The 22,572-nt window shown below is 38.8% G+C and overlaps 1 protein-coding gene across 3 annotated transcripts in view; it reads left to right on the top strand.

Annotated features, from left to right (window-relative positions):
- The window catches only part of Ipo11 (importin 11), a 232,719-nt gene extending 210,586 nt beyond the window's left edge, over positions 1-22,133 (top strand). For 2 of the 3 annotated variants that reach the window (XM_029557873.1, XM_029557874.1), the window contains exon 29: positions 20,784-22,129. In XM_029557873.1, coding sequence (XP_029413733.1) covers positions 20,784-20,948 — 165 coding nt within the window. In that variant the 3' untranslated portion in view covers positions 20,949-22,129. Of the gene's footprint in view, positions 1-20,783 lie in introns of all 3 variants that reach the window. The other variant, XM_008856308.2, reaches the window with a different exon arrangement.
- Positions 22,134-22,572: the final 439 nt, after the last annotated feature.

Genomic DNA, 22,572 nt, shown 5'->3' with positions numbered 1-22,572 from the left:
TTGACACAGCCTTACTATGTAGCCCAGGCTGACCTTGATCTCACAGAGATCCACCTGCCTCTGCCTCTGCCTCCCAAGTGCTAGGACTAAAGGTATGTACCATCATGCCTGGCCCATTTTTTTCTTAAGCTTTTGATACATTATGATCTCTGTAAAATTTGCAGACATTATCGGTAATAGGAAAATGCCAGTTACAATATAGTCATAAGCTGTTCGCTAATAAAAATATTAGGTAGACCCAAATTTCTTAATTTTAATGTTTAATTGTTATCAAACCATTGAGTAGATTTGTCTGTTTTCTGCCTCCTAGAACTCCAAACAGTTCTTTTTTTACTAAAAGCTTTCACTTATATCAATGTTCATTGATTTAACTATTGTCCTAATTGCACTTATAGAATAATATATAAATTTTTACTAAAAGAATTCAGAGAATATCTTTGTACTAACAATATCTTTCCATATTTTCAATTATTTATTTCCTCAGGCTATTTGCTAAGACCAACAATATAACTCTTAAACTTTAATATTAAATAATCATTTAAAAAACAGTGAATGCAAATGCTTGCTTCTCTTTATGCGAAGAAAGCACTCTTGATGTCTGTCTTCTTTCTTTCTTTTTTTGTCGTTTTGAGACAGGGTCTCCCTAGCCCCAGCTGGCCTGAAACTCCCTATGTAAACCAGGCTGACCTTGAACTCATAGAGATCCCATGCCTCAGCCTCCCGAGGGATTAGAGGTGTGCCCCACCACGCCTGGCTCTATTGCTGTCAGTTGTCATCTATGTGTACCATTTGTCTGTTACTTATACTTTGTCACGTGTGTTTGCTGTCACATATCACCACATTGAGTTGTTTTAAAGCTTAATCACTAAAAGTCTAAATCCTCACACTCCAAAACTCTCTAAAAGCAACTCTGCATGCTCTTAGCCAAGTATCAAATAATCCTCCTCCCCGTACCTGTGCAACTGCCTCTCTATACCTCCATTTGGTGGCGGTCAAGAACCATCTTCAAAATGGAGCATTTTTCTTTTGTATTCATTCCAGAATATACTTTAGAACAGTCAACATGAAAAGCATTGATCTTTATAAAGTGGTATTTATTCTGCTGAGGTCTATTTCTTTCCATAGACCCTGTCTTCTGATGTATTTTGATCAATAGAACCTACATATTGTTTTAAAGACACTTAATACTATTAGCTTATTACCAAGCTGATTTATTTAAATGGAAGGTTTTGCTTGTTTTTATCTGCGCTTTGCAGACTCTACCTTTTTCTCTTAAATTTTGCTGTTACACTGCTGTTACTATATCCTTATCCTCATTTTCAGGTGGTACTGAAATGTACAAAGTGCCATTCTAGGGCACATAACTTTATCTAAGACTGTATTTTTTTTAATTTAAGAACCACATGATTAGAAGAAGCATTTCATTACAGCTTTAACATATTCAATATCAATTTCCAGAGCAAGGATACATTTCCTTCAAAAGTGGCTATAAATTTTTAGGTTCACAGTTGAATTAATACAATTACAGTTATACAACACTGGACTCAGTATAAACCCTGTAAGACATAAAATTGAATGAGTTTTTAACCTTTAAAAAAGATCTGTATTTCATTTTAAAATATGCTGTTTCCAACAGAAAGACTCATTTTTAATGCCTCTAACACTTAGATGTTTGCACATGTACTAAGAGTGTATTTAAAAAGTAGTAAATATTTTATAATTTGTGGACTTACATAGCTTTTCTAACAAATATGACCCTTTGACTGTAAAGTGGTGCATGGTAGAGGCAGAAAGTTTGCAAGTTCCAGGTCAGCATAAACTTCATACCGAGACCCTACCTCAAAAAAACAAAGTGATAGGGCACTTGCCTAGCTTGAGCAAGACCCTGGGTTCAGTCCCTAGTAATACACACACACACACACACACACACACACACACCCCTACACCTGCCTCTACACCTGAAAAACCAGTATTCAGCTTACCCAGATCTTAGAAAGTCTCTTGCAAGAAGCAATTGAATTTTTAGAAGCTGCAGAGTTGCAAGTGACATTAAAGCAGTCCAAGAGGATAGGAAGTAATGAATAGAAGTAATCCAGTGGAGACGCAATAAAGACACAAATTGATAACCAGGCATCCCCCTGAGATAGCAGTTTTTCCTGTGATGAAACTAAAATGTTAATCAAAAAATAGTTGGAGACCATAAAGGTTAAAAATCCTTCCCAGTAGGCTACAGAAGGGTAATCACAAGACATTGGAAAAGGAAAATCAGTTGAAAATGGCTTTGGAATTCAATAAAGCAATGGCTTCCGAACTGTTTTCCTTTTCTTTTTAAGTTGAAACTTCAAACTCATTTTTTGCTGGTCTCAGTATTGTTCTTGAGTATTGCAGGCAGCCCCACTATTGCAGCGTTATTTAGTTGGATTGTTACTAAATACCTTAATCACAGAGTTCAGTGACTTTGCTGCTGTTCACTTGGAAACTTTGGCGATGTGATACTGACTGAATGTAAAAATAGCTCTTGGGGTTACGACAGAATAATTGGGTACCACTTGGGGAAAACTTATTTTTACCAACTTAGATAAAATGCCTTGGAACACTAGGCTACCTTCACAGTAGCTTTTCCTGTAATTCAGTAATTCTAGTTGTATTTTTAAGTAATCTTCCTTTTACTGGAGGAAGAATTAATGATCCTTTTCAAAGAATTGTTCTCAGTATGGGAGTGCCATTTTAAAGGGAGTTTGAAAATATAAATAACTTGCGTTAACTTAAAAAGCACCAATAAATGATGCTCTATATGGTATGAAGTGCCCCTTCAATACCTCGACCGAGATGTGCCCTTTTCAGTATTTTATTTGCACATACATGATCTATATGCATTTCATAAATCAGAAGTAACTACATAGACATTCTGTTCTGCTGTTGGACTTTTGAAGTGTAAATACATAAATATATTTCCATGAACATCACTTTACGTTTGTATTGTTTCTTTTAATGCCTCCATGTAATGCTATTCCCTTGAATGAATTTCCATCTCATCCCCAGCCCCCATTCCACCAATCCTGAGGATTGAACCCAGGTCCTTACATTTGTTAGGCCCCCATCTGCCTTTGAGCTATATCCTTATCCTCTTGTGCTTCTCTCTCCAAGTGTTGTTCAGAGACTGGGGAGATGGCTATAGGTAAAATGCAGGAGAACCTGAGTCCCAACCCCAGCACCCATGTAAAAAGCCAAGCATGGTGGTGTATACTTATAAACCTAGTGCTGGGGAGGCAGTGGTGAGCAAATCCCTAGGACTTACTAGCCAGCCAGGTCATAGAGTCAGTTTTGTTTCGTTTTTTAAAGCCAGCTTCATTCTACAATGTCCTTGTTGAGATTGTTTAAATTATTGTGTTAACTCTGCTTTTGACTGTAGGTTTTAGATATTCTTTTGTTGAAATGGAAATAGTCTCTGTGATAGTGGTCATCTTGGGGAAAAGACTTTCATGACCGAGTTCACTGTGAGCCGAATCCATTGCCTTTTTCATATAGTGTCATTTGAATGCAAATGAATAGCTGACATAAATAAACATGCTTATTTAAACTTGGGTATTTGGCATACATTATCCCTGAAAAGCTAGCCTGTCGCCTTAAGGAAAACAAGGAACAACATTTGTTGCTATTGCTAAATTTGAACATTCAAGCAAAATTAGAATTTTGGTTAAGTTCTGTTATATCCCTATGAGTTTGGTAGCTTCCTAGTTGTTTTTCACATGTATTCAGCAGTGATTAGGATTTTTGATAATGAAACGTTTCAACATTTGGTGTAACTGCATTATTCAGTGAACCAAAATTTTGTAAATGGCAAGTATTAAATTCATGATAAAAAATTATTCAGGAATAAAAGATTTATTCAAAGGGCAAGATAAACCTGTGGGTTTTAATGTAATAGAATGTGAAGTTCACAATATGGTTTCTGACTTCTTATACTTAACTGACTTTTAAGAAAATACTATTTGTGCCAGGTGTGCTGGCGCATGCCTTTAATCCCAGTACTCAGGAGGCAGAGGCAGGTGGATCTCTGTGAGTTCAAGGCCAGCCTGGTTGGTCTACGTAGTGAGTTCCAGGCCAGTAGGGCTGCAGGGAGACCCCATCTCCCCCTCTCCCCTGCAAAAACAGAAAGTACTGTTTGTTAGTTTTACAGTAATTTCAGAAAATGCATATCCATCTGTAGTGATTTATAAATGCTTTTTAAATACTTGTTTATTTTTTCAACTACAGACCTAAGAAAGACTGGTCTTTTGTTTAGTTTTGTTTTGTTTTGTTTTGTACTTCAACCTCAAAACATAGGGCAGTAGGGTGAATGAAAAAAATGGAGAATACAGTCTTTTATTGACTCAGTGTATTAGTTACTTTTCTGTTGTTGTGATAGAAACACTGACCAAAGCAACTTATAGAAGGAAGAATTTATTTGAGCCCAAACTTCCAAAGTCTTCCACATTTTTCCAGAACCCCCACATGGTCAGGTTCTTCACAGTTAACACCCCACTCCTGGTATCAATTTCTGTATTGGTTACTTATCACTTGCTGTGATGAATGTGATGATTTGAATGAGAGTGTCCCCCATAGGCTCCAAGCATTTGAACATTTTGTCCCCAGTTGGTGGTGCTGTTTTGGGAGGAATGGCTCAGTGATTAAGAACACTGGCTGCTCTTCCAGAGGACCTGGGTTCGATTCTTAGCACCCAAATGGCAGCTAATCATCTGTAACTTCAGTTCCAGAGGATTCTATGCCCTCTTCTGGCCTCCGAGAGCATTGCATGATACAGGTGCGCTTGTATACATTGCAGGCAAACACTCATGCATATAAAATAAAAATAAAAAGAATGAATGCTGAATAGATAATATATTGACTCTTATTTAATTAGTTTATTTAACATGTTGAAGTTGGTTTTTATTTTAATGCAGAGAGATGATATTCCATGAAATTTAATAGCTGGAAATTCAGTGAAAATTGGTTAGAATTTATTGGTAAAATTGGTTGACGGTGAAAGTTCTTTTAGACTGAGGTAGGAGGAGCACCACCAGCCTGTGCTACAGAGTAAAACCTTGTCTCACAAAACAAGCAAGCAAAAATACTTTTATTAAACACATAAAAGGTTATCTTAAATAGCAGCACATTTTTATAAGACACTAAAAATATTTCCATGATCCTAATAGTTTTTTGGTGTGAAATTTTTCCTGTGTTCCTAGCTTTCCTTGTTCAGAAATCATTTCATTCTCACAGCCTTGTTGATAAATTGATGCCGAGTTAGCTTGTTGTAGTCCTGTGGTTCTATGTGCTTAGCTGAACCAAAGAAGATCACACAGGTGCCTGGTGTCAGATCTGAATAAAACAGTCAGTGAGACTATTCTTGCAGAAGACCCAGGTTCGAATCCCAGCACCCACTTGGCAGCTAACTGTCCATGGCTCCAGTTCCAGGGGGTCCAACAGCCTCTTCTGTCCTCTGCGGGCATTGCACAACATGGGTGCACTTACCTACATGCAGGTGATACATACATACACATAAAATAAAAATAATAAATAAAATATTTGAAAAAAAAAGTCAGGGAACTGAATGGCTGTATGTAAAAATCATACAGGATTAATAGAAAATGTAAATATTCATGAAGTATTTATGAAGACTGAGCACAGAAAACACTAATTTCCCAAAATAGAAATAGTATAGACTGAATTGTTCAACAACAATGAAATAAAACTTAAAAAAAGTGTTTATCACATAAAGTTTTGAAGCATATTTTAAGGGAAGCTTGCAGTTTTGAGCCAGATGACATATAACAATGAGACATGAAAGTATGTGGGTGCAGCTCAGTTACTCATAGCTGTAGACATTTATTATCACACAAAAAAGAATGAAAATTAGTGAATTCAAAGCTTGTTTCAGATGTGAAACAAAGAAAAGCCAGCCTTAGGAAAATAAAAGTAGTAGATATCAGTAGTTTTAAAAATGAGTTGGGAAGCAGAAAAATACTGAAACAGGTAAATAGAATTGTTTTTCTTTTAAAAATTTCCAACAAAATAGATGTAGCAGCCAATATAATAAAGAATGAGAGGAATGAATATAAAATCTTAGGGATGGACTGGTAAAATTTCTCAGTGGGTAAAGCTCTTGCTACCCAAGCCTGACTACCTGCTTTTGAACCACAGAAACCGTGGAAAGGTGGAAGGAGAAAACTGACTCCTGTAAGTTGTCCTCTGACTTCCACACATGCACCATGGCATGTCTATGCCTCCCCTCTCCAATAATAATGTTTTTAAAAAATGAAACAATTTTTAAAAAAGATTTATTTTTATGTGCATGGGGGGTGGTGGTGGTGGTGTGTGTGTATGTATAAAAGTGCATCACATGCGTGCAATGCCCACAGAGGTCATTAAAAGATGTCTAATACCCTGCAACTGGAGTTTGTCTTCTGTAACAGGCCCCTGGAAGCTCAGTTTAGCATGTGTAGGTAAAGCACAAAAAGTAGAAGATGAGTAGTTATCTAAATCCATGATCCTTAAGAGGCATTCCAGACAAAGCATGTGGCTTCAACGCATGATTTCTGTCCTGATAGGAGATAGCTGGGAGGAGGGGCAGATGAATAGGAATGGTTAGTCAGGCTGGGTGATGGAGGAAGTCATTTCCACTCATTCCAACTGGTAAATCTGTAGAAGGGGAAGGGAATTTGGTAATGAGCTGTTGGTCTTGCATGTGGAGTTTCTGTGTGGCAGAAAAAGGAAGAGTGCATGCATGTGACCAGACATTTAAGTATTGGTTAAGGAGAGACTAAAGTTAAGTCATGGAACTTATCATTTAAACCAAAAAATTCCAAGAACAATGAATAGATCAGCTGTTAAGAGAGTTTAATACCTTAGTCAATTAGATGATAATTATTTAACAGTATATTCCTGAAATACGCCAGCAATAACCAGTTAAGAAAAGCAAACTGTATAAAGAAAGGTTCTATACGTATTTGAATCTTAATCTCCACTTCAGAGATCTTTTGGAATTCTAGAGGGAAAAAAATCAGAAGGGCATTTAACTTTTGGATGTTAGAAAAGTAGAATAGTAATTTCAAAACGATAGCAGACATCAACATTCTCTAGTATGTGTGCAATTAAATAAAATTGCCTTAGGTGCGCCTAGTGCAATAACGAAGAAAAAAAGCCCTGAAAAGTTTCTATCATGTCGAAGGATGGTTAAATAAGAATTAAGCTGGACAGAATGGTACACTCTTATAATCTCTATACTCAGGAGCCATGAGGAAAGTGAATTTGAGGTCAGGCTAGGCTACATAGCCAGTGTAAGGCCAGAGTGAGCTGTATGAATAAGAAAGGTTAAGGATGTCATTCATTGGTAGAGTATTTGCCTAACATGTACAAGGCCCTGGGTTTGCTCCTCAGCACTGGTGGAGTTAAAAAAAGGAGGGGAAAAAATCTTTTAAAGAGTGACCACTCTAGGAGCTTTAAAAAATGCTATGTGTGTGTGTTTTTTAAAGTCTATTGACCATGATTTTGTTTTTTCATTTTAATGAATATGTAATCACCTATGGAGGTTTTTATGGATTCACTTGGGATTTTAGTTCTCAAAAATGTTTGTTCCAAATTTTTCTGTAGCAATGGTTCTTACTCTTAAATGTATATTAGAAATACCTGTGGAAATTTTATTTCTTAATTTATTTTATTATCCCCCCCCCCAACACACACCTTTTTTTGGAGAAGGGTCTCATGTACTCCTTGCTGGCCCGAAACTCACAGAGATTCACCTACCTTTGCCTCCTGAGTGCTGGATTTAAAGGTGTGTACCACCACACCTGGCCTCCAGTCTGGGAACTTTAAAAGAAATCTTGTTGATGCCTATCCTTGAAGATAAAATGAATTTCTTGTAGACAGAAAAAAGATGGATTTTTTTTTCTTATTCCATTCCAGCTAACTTGTGTCTTTCGATTGATTTGAGGCCATTAATATTTAAAGTTATAATTGAAAGTGTGTGCTGATTGCTGTCATTTTGTTGGGTTTTTTTGCTCTTTCAGTAATTGTAGCTTCATTTCTTTTCTTTCTATAGGCTTTTGGACATGCTTATTCCTTTCTTTAGCCTGTGGTATTGCTTCCAGTATTCTCCATAGGGCTGGTTTGGTGGGCATGAATCTTTTAGCCTGTTTATATCAAGTTTTTCTGTTTCCTTCAACTATGGCAGATAATTTTCCTGGGTCAAGTAACATGGGTTGGCATCTGGTCTTTTAGAACTTGGAGGATATTTGCTCCAGACTCTTCTGGCTTTTAAAGTTTCCATTGAGAAGTCAGCTGTTTTTCTGGTGGGTTTTCCTTTAGATGTGACTTGTGGCTTTTCTCTTGCAGCTTTCAATGCCCTTGCTTCGTTCTCTGTATTTAGTATTTTAACTATTATATGCCATGAGGAGTTTCTTTTCTGTTTCTGTCTATTTGGTGTTCTGTGTGCTTGTTATCTGTATGTGCATGTTTTGGGTTTGTTTTTTTTTTTTTTAATTTGGGGACATTTTTTCTATGATCCTTTGAAGATCTGGTCTTTGACATTGACCTGGGATCCTTCCCTTTCTTCTATGCCTGTAATTCATGGGATTTGATCATCTTAATGGTGTCCCAAAGTTCCTGCCTGTTCCTTTCATGTTTTCCTTTTTCAAATCTGTCATTCTTTGAGTGGTCCAATTCCTCTACTTTATTTTCAGGTCCTGATATTTTCCTTTCTACTTGATTCATTTTACTTAAGATAATGCTTTCCCCTGAGTTTTTAATTAGGTTATTGAGTTTTTAAATTATGTCTTCACTTCAGGTTGAGTTTTCTTTGTGTTTTCTTGGACTTTGCTTAGGACCTATTTCTGTTTTCTTTAAGTTCATTGAAGTGTTTGTTTATGCCTTTTTTAAACTCCTTGAATACTTTGATCATGCTTATGATTGTTTTAAAATTCTGTGTCCTGGAGTTCACCTAGGCAGCTCTCATTGAAGAACATATCTATAGGACTAGTGGATTTTGAGGGGAAGAGTCATAGGCAATAAAAACCCCAGTGTTGGGCATGGAAAACCTCCTCTCGAGTTGTTGGCTGGAAGAGGGGGTATCCAAAAGACTCTCCAAACAATATAGACTATTGCCTTTGCCCTTGGTTTCCCCCCAAAACTTGAAGATAAGACCCTATTGTTGAAGACACCACACTCAGACACAAGACTTGGAGGAATCAAGCTGGAACTGACCTGGAAACTTCCTCTATAAGGACTAGCTCTCATAGTATAAAAAGGTGCTATACAAACTGCCAAAGGAGAAAATCAATCAATAGTTCAGTTCTACCCAGGGGTAAAGCCTGTGAGCCGGCTGGCCAGATATCTCCAATGATGCAGTAGTGGCACTTGCATTCGTGGGTAATCAACAGTCTAATTAAATTGAAGGCCAACTCAATACAAGGAAATTCATACCTGGTACTGTAAACCTATCCAATATCAGTGACTGGAGAGGTCATAGACCCGAGAGGAGAACCTACTTCTGCCACTTTCCTAGATCAAATGATTTATAGCTGTATTCTAAATGCTAACACTTAATACCCACAGGTAAGTGTAGCTCTCACCTGTCACCAAAGAAGCTTTTTGCTGCAGATGGAGACTATTACAGAGGTTCACAACTGACCAAAATGTCATGAATATAAGTAACTGTGGGGTGTCCAGGCCCAATTGGTACATCTAAAACACAATTCCTACACCTAAGGTTCAGAGAATATCACAGAAGAGAGGATGGAAAGGTTCTAAAAGCCAGAGGACCAGGACACCTGCTACAAGATAGTGTCTTCTAGACATGACAGGGAAGTTGCACCCATGAAATCTCAACAATATTGTTACCTAAATAAGACCTGCATAATGACAACACCAGGCAGTGTGGATGGGGGAAACCTTACAAAACCCAACCCTAGATGAAGAGCTACAGGCGATCAATGGATGCTAAGAAAGGGAGAGTCAGTTTTCTCCAGGGATGAGCCCTCTGATAGATTCTCCCTTCTCAAGTGGTCAACCCTAAATACATGTACATACTGTAATGGGCCTAGTAGATTGTGTGTTGTGTGTGTCTGTATAACAAAACAACAATTAAAAAAGTCATGAATTTGAGACGGGAGTAAGGGGGTGTGGGGCATGGGAGGAGTTGGAGGGGGACAGAGAGGGGTGGAAATAAGGTAAATGCAGTACTTGTGTGTGAAATTCATACACACACAATTTTTTTTTAATTAAAATTCCTGGCGGATCAAAACAGTTAAAATTTGAACCTAGGGCTGGGGGGTGAGCTCAGTGGCATGTGCTTGTCCAGCACATGTGAACTCCGGCTTCCATTCCTAGCATGAAATTTAAAAAGCAGATAGCATCTGTAGAAATGGGACTTCAACATCAACATTTTTTAAAGTTTTGCAGATGATTCCCATGGTGCTGTCAAGGGGGTTTTGTGACATTTCTGGGCACTATGTTTCCTCCTCTATCCTTACTATGAGTTTCAAATACAGTAATGCGCTTAAAGGGCCTGGGCTTGTCACATGTCTTGCCTGTGGATGGAGTTTAGATATAGATGTTCATTAACTGCTCTGGGAAAGATCATTGAATTGAAACAAATGTGAGGTTATTAAGCAAACATTCTCTTCTGCCTGGGCTTGAAATAATTATTTTAGCTAATGGCTTAAATTGTGTATTTGTCATGCTTTCTGTGCAAAGATATAAAGAAACACCTTGTAGTAAAAGCATATTAGAATAAAACTAGGACTACTAGAAATAATAATTATGTCAGAAAACCTGGGTTTCAGGCATACTGCTTTGTTTGTATTTGCATTATTAACTGCTGAGACATACATACACAGTTATCACTTGAAGCCTAAGTCTTAGTGTTTCCAGGAATAGTATGGAAAGTAGTTCTTTTTCTTACAAACTCATAATCCAGAAGTTCTAGTCCACCCCCACAAAGAACAGCTTAGGCTTCACAATGCATATACCTTATGACTGAATTTGTGTTGCTGTGCCTTGCTGATGAAGAGGATTCTGCTCAGCATCTGCCAGACTTATACTCTTCACTGAGCCACAGAATTAAGGGAGCTTGTAGTAGCTACCAGGTTTTATAAGTTTAGATATTTCAGATGTATTTCAGAAATTGAAAATTGATAGTTACAATGAAAGACTTAGAGGTTAAAAAAAAAAAGAATATTTAAACCAGAGGCATTTTAATAAGACTAGGGATTTTGTGAAGACCATTTAATTAATACATTGTTAAAGGCAAATTTTCCTTTAAGATTTTTGTTCTACTGCAAAAGTCAAGCCAGACAAAATCTCAGCATGGGGCGGGGAGGTGGGCATGAAGGCCCTCCTAGCTGAGAAGCTATTGGCAATTGATAGCTGCTGGGAGAGGGAGAACCAGTGTTTTTTAAGGATGTGACCCCAGGTAGACTGACCACACTCCAGGGAATATACCCACACCCAAGAGTATTTGAGGAAACACAAATTGAACTCAGTAAGCTTTTAAGAAAAAGAGGACATGACGTTGGGGGTGAATCTGAGAGGAGATGGAGGAGGGGTGTTGAATATGATCAAATAACAGGATTGTGCTCCTTCCTTGGCTGGATGCCCCCAATGTGGGCATAGACATTTAAGCCCCAGGGCAGCCAGCTCTAGTCCAAGCTCAGCAGTTGCTGCTCTCTTAGATTAGAATCTCTTCATTTTCTCTAGCACCTCTAGGTATTAGGGGAATAGTTTTCACTGTAACCCCCAGGTCCACTCTGTCCTCAAATCAACTTTGGGAGGGTAACCTTTAGAGACCTCACTACCTGGCTGCCTCACCCTCCAGCCTCTAGATAGATTGGGTCAGTGAGAACCTGGCTGCCTCACCCTCCAGCCTCTAGATAGATTGGGTCAGTGAGAACCAAGGATAGAGGGGAGTGAGGTCAACATCTTTATCTGTAGGCATACTCTGATTAGGTCACCATGGGGAGTGAGGATGGACAGCATTTACCCAGAGCCCATGGCTCTGACCAGCCACCTCCCTTCCACATGCAGATCCCTCCTAGTTCCCAAAACAGGCCCTCCCATAGGGTGCCCCTTCCCAGGTAAGTGTTTTTCTCCTCTCCTTGGGAGACTTGCCATCACCTGCTGGCTGTTTTCCTTTAACTCTGCCATGGCCTTGTAAACTGTCCCTTCATCAGATGTACCCCTGTTGCCTCCTGTGATTGCCTCATCTTTCTCTGGGGGCCTCTGACTGATGCTGCCACACTGTTCTTTGCATTTATTGCCTTGAAAAAACAGAAAACAAATTTAAAAAAAGATTTTTGGTCTATTTCATATGTAATGTATTTACATTTACCCTGTGAAGTTTATGGGAAATATGTTACTGTTCCAAGTTCTGTATGTTTTTTTTCTTCTGAATTATCTTTACCGTATTTTCTGAAAATATTTCAAAAGAAGATTAAACAGTAACTGAAAGAATGATGGCGGATTCAGCTTCTCTGATTCCTACTTGGTGACATTGCTGGTTTATGCAGTGAAACAATAAAAAACCTCATTTCAAGGACTAAAAATCTTAACCAGAAGTACACATCCTGGTACACAGCAGCTAGAATCACCTTTGAAGACTAAACTTTGAGTAGGACAAAGCATATATCAAAAACTATAATTACCAATGGAAGGAACTGATACAGAGTTCAACCAAAACTATTCTGTCTTAAAATAACAGTTTTAACACCAAGCAGTACAGAGCTCCTTGCACATTAAAATCCAATACATGAGTTTTAAAGTGAGTCAGGCCATTAAAACTTCATTCATTTGGCATTAACTTAGAGTCACAAATATTAGTTAATTACCTTTTCCATTAATGAGTAAAGCCAGTTAACACAGGGTTCAGTTTTATCCTAACCACTGTGGTCTAAATATTTCCTAAATGATCATTCAGTAATTATGATCATGTATTTCCTTGAGGACATGAATAGGGCTGGAGTTACAGGAAAGAGCAAAACAGGAACTTGGAGACCTGTTCCCATTTTCTGTTGGTTAATTTGTGGAAAACTAACCTTGACTGTCACTCAGAGCTTAGGGACATCCCTTTTTTTCATCTCAAAAAAGACCCTTCCAGGATGGCTGTGTAGCAGTTGTGTAGTTGTGTTTATGTCAGCTAATGGAGGGATTGTAAAGCAGCTATTGCCGGTCCACAGAGAATACTCTGTTCATTTCTGTCTTATAAATATTGCTTTCATTCTAAGTAATTTTAAATTTATAGAAAAGTAGCAAAGATAGTACAGTATAGCCATGTGCCCCTCACCCAGCTTTCTTTAATGTTAATATTTTCATATTGACATTCCTCACATGTGTAGAGAAATATACACATTAACCAAAACTAAGAAATCAATTGAACTAAACCGTAAACATAACTAACCTAAATTCCACCCTTAACTGGATTGTACTATTTTTCCCACTATGCTCTTATTTCCAAAATTTGGTCTAGAGTACCACACATTGCATTTAGTCTGAATCCTTCTTTTAAAAGTTTTGTTTCTTTCTATTGCTGTCAGATTATCACCCAATTCTTTTTGCTGCTATCCTTACTATAGGTTTCTGTCCCCTCCAATATGAATGCCTAAGCAAATCCAAGGAAAGATAGTCACACCGAGTAGTTTGTTTGCTTGCTTTTGTTTTCTGAGAGAGTATTGCTATGTAGCCTAGGCTACCCTTGCACTTGGAGTCCTGTTGCCTCTCAAGTGCTGATATTAACAAACATCAATTTTTATTCACCTTCATCTTCTTGTACACAATTAAGTACTCATTTCTTTCTGTCATATAAATATAGTACTCATGATTGAACTCAACAATGTGTGTTAGTCTGCTCAGCCCTTCATAATAAAATAACACAGACTAGTGATTTAAACTAAAAATATTTGTCTCACACTTCTGCAGGTTAGAAGACCAAGATGAACATGTTAGTGGGGCTGCTTACTCCTGAAGTCTCTCCTTTGCTTGCATGTGGCTTCCTCCTGGAAGTGTCCTCATCTGGCCTTTCCTCTATTCAGGCATGCTTGGTGACTCTCATGAAGGGCACCAATATATTGGATTGGGGCCTTACCCTTACAACTACATTAACCTAATTACTTCCTTTAAGGCTGGTCTCTCTAAATGCAGTCACATGGCTTGGGGGGGGTAGGACTTTAACAAATGAATTGGGGCAGGAGGGTCCAGTTCAGTCCATAATATTGTAATTATTTAAAATTCAGAAAGGTTAATCAGTATGGAAGGAGGTAGATAACTTTCTTTAAGAATGAAATGGTGTGGCCAGGCCATGGGGGGCACACAGGCCTCTAATTTCAGCACTCAGTAGGCAGAAGCAGGCAGATCTCTGTGAGATCAAGGCCAGCCTGACCTACATAGAAAGTTACAGGTCTACAGGAATACGCCCCCCCCCCCCTTTTGTTTTAATGGTGGTGGGTAAAGTGCTTGTTTGACAAACATGAAGACCTGAGTTTGGACCCCAGCAACCATGTAAAAAGTAGGCTTTGTCAGTATTTGCATTTGTAATTCCAGAGCTGGGAGGACAGAGGCAGGTGGATCCCTGGTGCCTGCTGACCAGCCAGTCTAACTGAAATGATGAGCTCCAGGTTAAGTGACAGACCTTGTTTCAAAATGTAAGGTGGAAAGCTAATAGAGGAAGACACCCAACATTGACCTCTGTGTGCACACCTCTGCACACAGATGAGCACATATACCACATACACATGGTGGGGGAGGAGAGGGAGGGAGACAGGCAGGCAGGGCGGATGGGCAGGCAAGCTAAATTTTTTAACAAGATTGAAAAAAATACACTATAAATTTTGTTGGCTAGGTCTGTAATTAGCAGACATCTTACTTTTGAGAGAATATTTGTAGTGTATACCAAGTGATGATAAATTTATATATTTCATCCTCTAGAAAGAAAGTAGTATTTTAAAGTGTCTGGTGCGGGCTGCAGAGATGGCTCAGTAGTTAAGAACCCTGTCCTCTCTTGCAGAGGACCTGGGTTTGGTTCCTAGCACCCACATAGTGGCTAACACCTATCTGAAACTCCAGTTCCAGGGAATCTGATGCTCTTTTCTGGCCTTCATGACACTGGTGTTCTTATATACATGTGGGTAAAACACTCATAGATATAGCATAAATAAAAAATTTTCTTTCAAGTAAAGTGCCTGCTGAACTGCTGAAGAGATCACTCAGTGGTTAAGAGCATTTGCTGTGCAATCATGAGGACTGAGTTTGAATCACAACATCCACATAACAAACCTAGCATCCCCCACACACCTGTAACTCTAGCTCTGAGGTATTGGGGCTTGTTGGCTTCCAGCATAGCCAAGATAATGTAGGCCCCAGTTTCAGGGAGAGAATGTTCATCAAAGGAATAGGTGGAAGTGACAGTGAAGGACTCAACACCCCTTCGGGCCTCTACTCATGCTCCTACATGCAACAAGCACATAGGGCACACATACACAAATCTTTTTTTAAAAAGTGTTGCACACAAAAATTAACTCAAAAATAAATAAAAAATTTACATAGACTTTTTAAAAGAAATGAAATGAGTAATTAAGAATATTCCCACAAAAAAAAATTCAGTCACAATCTTTACCAGACATTTAAAGATTTTAATACCAATATTCCACCACTCTTCCAGAAAATAGAAAAGGATGAAATATTTCTTCATTCATTGATGCTGGTTATCATCCTGTTACCAAAGGCAGGCAAAGACATCATAAGAAGCCTGGTGTGACATGCACCTGTAATCCTGGTACTCAGGAAGTTGAGGCAGTAGTATGACAAGTTCAAGGCCAGCCTGAGCTACATGAGACTCTAAATCAAAGAAAAAAGGCAAGGAAGGGGAAAGGAAAAGGAGGAAAAAAAGATAAGATGAAGGAAAGCTGTAGGCCAATTTGTCCCCTGAATATAGATTTACCAACCTCTGGCAAAACACTGGCAAAGTCAGTCTAACAGTATATAATGACAATGCCATGATTAAGTGGGATTTGCTCCACAGTTGCAAGATTACCTTAACATTTGAAGATCCATATTCATAGAAAAATACAACCACATGATCACCACAAAAGATGCAGAAAACACTCAATAAAAATCTAGTACCATTCATGACATAAACTCTTGAACTTAGAAGATAAAGGAGTTTCCTAATCCAGACATCAATAGGCATATATTAAAATGTACAATGAGCATCATACTCACTAATAAATGCTTTCTTCCTAAGATGAGAACAAGGAAAAATATTTGCACATTCCTTTCTTCTCTGTCATAGTATTAGAGGTTCTGGCCTGTGCTATCTGGCAAGAAAAATAGGCAGAAGACAAGAAAAAGTAAAAGTCCTTACTTATAGAAGACACAAACCTGCTTCTAAGAAATATTAAGGAATATTCTGTCATTCTGTCTCTCTCTTTCCCACACTCTCTGTCTCTCTCTCTCTCTCTCTCTCTCTCTCTCACACACACACACACACACATACACACACACAAACTTGTCTGATCTAATAAACCAAAACAGCAAGGTTGTTGGGTAAAAAAGTAAGACTTTTAAGTACTCTTAAGGGCTTGTGGAATCAGGTATCAGAAATAGAATGAACTGGAACAGGTAAGATGGGCTTTACTTGAGTAGAACTTTGAGACAGATGTGAGAGAAAGGTGACAGTGTCATTTTGGGTTTGTATAATGTGACTCCCAAGAATTTGACCCCATAATTTGATAACGTGGTGCATACGTCAGCACCATATTACGAAGGGGTAGACTTTGCCTTTTCCTGTTCAGATTTCAAATATTCAAGAATCGGGTGCTATCGAAGTGTGTTGGTTAGATGACCATGCTATGGAAGATTGAAGAGGGAGACTCTACGAGTCACATTTAATTTAAATGAAGCTTTTTAATGTTACCGTTGTAAGAAATAATAGGGCCTATGTGCCCTTCATTAATTCTCTGAAATATTAATATTTTGTGTAAAGCTATAATAGTATAAGCAGGATATTGACTTTGATGAGTCAAGATACAGAACATTTCCTTATCACCACAAAAATCCAGTATGGTATTGTTGCCCCTTCATAGTAAACTTCCTACCTTCCTTCCTGCCTCCACTCCCTACTTTTGGTATTTCAAATTGTCTATTAAAATGTGGACTTTTGAAACTAATTTGATTAATTTATTTTTTGTGTGGTGTATTTATGTATGATATAGAACACCTGTGTGTATGCAGGGGATACACTTAACCATGCGTACACAGAGACCAGAGGAAGACATCTGGTACCCTGCACTGTCAGTTTGCACTAAAGTCCCTTGAGACAAGGTCTCTCACTGAGCCTGGAGCAGATCCTCTTTTCTCTGTTCCCCTTTCTTCTACTTCTGCACTAACAGGCATTTAGATTTTTCCATGAGTTCTTGGAATTTGAACTCAGATCTTCATGCTTACAAACACTCTTACCCACTGAGCCATCTATCTCTTTTTTTTTAATTCTTTGAGAACTTCATATATGCATACAGTATGTTTTGATCTAATTCAGTCCCCCATTCTCTTCCCTACAATTCTTCCCTTACTCTCTCCCACCACTTTGCCTTCTCAACTTCATGTGCTGTATTTTTCTAGATGCACCGAGTTCACTTAGTGATGTCTTTATGTGCATGGGTTTAGGACACTCTACTGGAGCACAGGTAGCCTCTCATGTCCTGCATCCCTGAAGAAAACTGACTCACCCTCCCCCAGCAGTCATCAGTTGCCAGTAACTCCTCAGCTAGGGGTGGGACTTCATGCCCCCCGCCCCCATTGCTGGGATTTTGTCGGACTTGATCTTGTGTAGGGCTTGTACTTGTTCTTATAACTGCTGTGAGTTTGTATGTGCAACTGCCCTGTTATGTCCAGAAAACAGTTTCACTGTAGTCATTCACTGCCTCTGGCTCTTACAATCTTTTGACTCTCTCTTTTATGCCTATCCCTGAGCCTTATGGGGAGGGGTGTGATGTAGATGTCTCATTTAGGGCTGGTCATTCTGGCATCTCTCATTCTCTGCACACTGACTAGTTGTGGGTCTTTGTTAATCACTACTGCAAAAGAAGCTCCTCTGATGAGCGTTAAAATCTGTATTAATCTCGAGTATAATATAATGTAATTAGGAGTTGGTTTTACTGCTATGTCCATTTAGCAGAATAGTAGTAGAGCTTCTCCTCTAGGGCCTACAACTTCTCTAGCTAGGCTTGGGTTCCATCTTATGGAGTGGGCCTTTAATCAGAAATTGGTTGGTTACTTCTATAACATTCATGTCACTATTGAAACAGTGGGCGTATCTTGCCCAGGCCTATTGTTGTTGTGGTTTGCTGGGTTCACAGCTGGGAAAATTGATGACTTTTCTCCTTGGTAGAGTGCCTAGACCCTCTAGTGCTATGGAAGCTAGCCAGTAAGGATGAAGCTACTGGGCTCCTATTAAAAAAAAGTCCATTTCTTATACCTATACACTGAAGCATAGTCCTCACTTTCTCCTCTATTAAATTTAGGGTACCAGGTCTTATGTTGAGTTCCTTGTGTATTTGGAGTTTTGGGACAGGGTCTTTACCTCAGTCTTGTCTAAAATGTGCCATGTAGCTGTGGATGACCTTGAGCTTCTGGTCCTCTTGCCTCTTGAGTCTGGGTTTAGAGGTGTATGCTACTTAGAGCTTTATATATGCTAGGCAAGCAGTTGACCAGCTGAGTTATACCTCCAGCCCAGAATGTGGTGTTCTAGTGGTATGTTTGACATGGAGTCCTTTTTTTATTATTATTTAATTTATTATTTTTATTTTATGTGTATGAGTGTTATGTCTGCATGTAGGTAAGTGCACCCATGTCATGCAGTGCCCACAAAGGTCAGAAGAGGCTGTAGGATCCCTTGGAACTGGAGTTACGGTCAGTTGTTAGCTGCCATGTGGGTGCTGGGATTCAAACTTGGGTCTTCTGCAAGAACAGCCAGTGTTCTTAAACCACAAGCTCAGCTGCTTTTCACTCATAGCTATTAGTTTCTTTATAGATAATTTGCATTATGTTTCAATGAAGTCAGAACCCTCTTTTGAAACAGGTTTTTTTTTCATAATTAAAATAATATTGGCCATGACCTCATGTTACTTAAGAAAGCAAATATTTTTAAGTGCTTGCCTTCAGCTTCTCATGTTGTAGAATGATGCCTTCGACTTGTGGACAAGATCTTGATCTCTGAATGCTCTTTCATCTCTTATAGGGAAATGAGTTGACATTACTCCTTACCTTGGGTTTATTATATTCTGCCTTGGTCATATGGGTCCTGATTTCAGTTTCATGGCATCTGTCTCGTATTTTAAAATCTATTTACACTCATCGAATAGCAGTTATGTCTATACTTCAGCTAGCTACATTGGGTAAAAACACTCATGCATTTTTATTAAAAGTCTTGAAGTTGTGCAGTATTACTGATGGTGCAATAAATGTACAGCTTAGAGTAACGTGTTATTTTTTAGGTATTACATTATAAATCATATAAATGATATCAGTAGTAACAACAGTGTTAGCAGCTAAAAAATTTTGTGCCTTTTAAAGCACGCTGATGAATGTGTCGAGTCATACAATTGTGCCCTTAAACCTAGTGATTCTTTTGAAATAAATAGACATATATAATCCTAAAATAGATAGATGGACATAGATATCCCAAAAAAGCAAAAATTCCAAGCATGGTTACACATATCTATAACCCAGCTCTTGGGAGTAGAGACAGGGTTCTAAAATTCAAGGCGAACTTCGGCTATGGAGTGTGAGGCTCAGGCAGCTTTAAAAAGAGAAAATGAAGCTGGGTGTGGTGGTACACGCCTTCAGTTCCAGCACTTGGGAGGCAGAGGCAGAGGCAGAGGCAGGTGGAGCTCTGTGAGTTTGAGGCCAGCCTGATCTCCATAGTGAACCCAGGCCAGCTGTGGCTACAGGGAGACCCTGACTCAAAAAGACCAAAAAAAAAAAAAGAGAGAGAGAAAGAGAAAATGAGCTGAACTATGGAGGAAAGGCTGTGTACATCGCAGCATAGCAGTGTTTGTGGTAGGCTGTTGAGCAGAGTCATTGTTAAAATTGTGTTTATCCTGTGATTGCTTTCACATGTATATAACAGAAAATATGGCATAGATTTAGAGTTCTTAAAATGCATTCAAATAGAATTTTTGAGATAATATAAAGGCAAAGAACAGCTCTAATGTATGGTCTATGTGTGCCTATGTATGTGACCTCCACAGGCATAGACATTCTTTTTTTTTTTTTTTATTTTACTATTTTTATTTTCCAAATACTCCCATGGGGAAAGGGGAAGAAAATTATTATTATTTCCTTTTTTTCCTAAATGTAAAAACACATGCTTAGATTTAAATAGTGCTGCAACATAAGCTAGGGCAAATACCTTGTCCTCTTGTCCTGGAGGCATCGCAGAGTTGCTACAGCATAACCTCTGATCTTCCTTAGGCAATGAGGCAGTCGCTAGAATGCTCTTTAGTGTGTTCTGTTATTTTTGGGTTCTTTCTACCATGTTCTAGCACCTTAAACAGATGAGTCCTCAACTTTTGAGAAACTAGGCAAATTGACAACTTATGCTCAAGGAGCCCTAGAAAAGTAACTGAAAATATCTATAGGAAACTGTTTGAGATTCCTTTGTGAGGGTCAGAAACGCTTTTGTTATTGTGGAAGAGATTACCAAGAGTTATAATAAGTTACAGGTCTTGCCTCTCTGACTATTTACCCTCTGTCCACAGCTGGCCCTGAAGGACCCCGTGCACACAGTGTCACTGCAGCAATTCATCTATGAGAAGCTCAAGGCCCAACAGGAGATCCTGGGGGAACAAGGCTTCCAGTCCCTCATGGAGACAGTGGACACGGAGATTGTTACCCAGCTGCAGGAGTTTCTGCAGGGATTCTAGGAACACATGCTGTGTGGCTGCCACCCTTCTGAAACATGCTGAGTAACCAGCCTGCCATCTATATGTGAGAGCCTGCTGAGAGGAAGTCGTCTGTGTGAATATAAAGAAACTAGACCATACACTTTTTACTATAAAATATAAAGAATAAATATAAACCCCACATATTAAAGTCACAAACCTATTCCTCAAAAGAATTTAATTTTATATTTATGAGGGGGGCCCTGTGTTTACTAGAGGTACATTTATTGACATAACTGCATTGTTTCCTGTTAAGAGAAGAAACTGATTACCTTTAATCATGAGCTCTTAACACTAGAGAAGATGAAGGTTAATGTTTCGGATGCTTTCCTGCAACCCAAATTAGTTAAATTTGGCTGCCTTATCCTTTTTCTCAAGCAACAAGCTTGAAAAATGAGAATGCTGTGCAAATGATGCACTTAAAGGAATTTGTGCACTAAGCAGAAGTAGTGACAAATAGATCATCTTGCAAGGGAGCCATTTTCATCTGACAGAAAACATGTTTATCAGACAAATGCTTTTATCTTCATTCTAGTAGTTTGATACAGGAATTGGTAAAGGCACTTTGAACTTGTTTTGTTATCAGTGAATACACTGGAATGCCCAATGAAGTGAACATGTACTGTAATGCCAGGTGGGAGACCGTGGTTTGTTCCAGGTTCCTGTGTTACTCGTGAGGGCCATCAGCCCCATGGACACCAAGAAGAGCCAGACAGCTCCCAGGCCCCTCTGTGCTGTGACAGTCGCACTTGGCCGTGACAGGCTGCTCAGTATTTACCCGTCTCAGGTTCCTCATGCAGCAGTGTGTCAGGACCTCAGTGCCATGGGTGCACCTCAGAGGACTCCACAGCAATCCCCAAGGGCACCGACACTGACATAACCAGTCTTCCTTCCTACCCTCCGTCACATAGTACATAAAGGGGATAGGGAAAATAAAGCCTTACCTTGCTTTACTTGCCACTTACTGTGAGGAACTTGTAGGAACTACTCAAAAGCAAGATTGAAAAAGTCTTATCTTTCTCCAGAAAGTCAGGTACTGTATGTGACTGAGGGAAAACCACTGCCCCTTTGTAAGCTCTGGAACCCAAAATGTCTGCAGATATGTGCTGTTTTCGGCAAAGGAAGAAAATATGGTCCAAATTAAATTTTCCAAAGATACCTCACCTTCGACTCATTTGTTTTTTTGTTTCGTTTGGTTTGGTTTGGTTTGGGGTTTTTTTTGCCTCCCCATCTCTGCAACAAAAAGAGTTCATAAAAATTGCCCAATGGATTATAAAGGCTGTTTTGTTTTCTTTTATAGTCTGGTTCTGATTCTCTGCTGGTAGATAATGGAATTGCAGGTAGCAGGTCTCTTCATTTAAAGACCGAATGTTCCTTGACAATGATATTTCTTTGCCATTATCACATAGTCCACAGGATGGATATAGGAACATCTTTCTGTTGACTTGATTATTTCTATTTGAAGCACTATCCCACCAGTGCAATTTGAAATTCCAACCCCTGCTCTGGTCTATAGCTATAGGAAAATGACTTTTCTAATTCCTGGTGGATTTCATAGTGCCATAGAATGTACTGCTAAAACAGCTGCTTTACAAAACAATTTTCT

The sequence above is a fragment of the Nannospalax galili genome, unplaced genomic scaffold (assembly GCF_000622305.1).
Source record: "Nannospalax galili isolate Female #2095 unplaced genomic scaffold, S.galili_v1.0 scaffold751, whole genome shotgun sequence".
Classification (NCBI taxonomy): domain Eukaryota; kingdom Metazoa; phylum Chordata; class Mammalia; order Rodentia; family Spalacidae; genus Nannospalax; species Nannospalax galili.
This window is presented reverse-complemented; position numbering and strand designations above follow the sequence as displayed.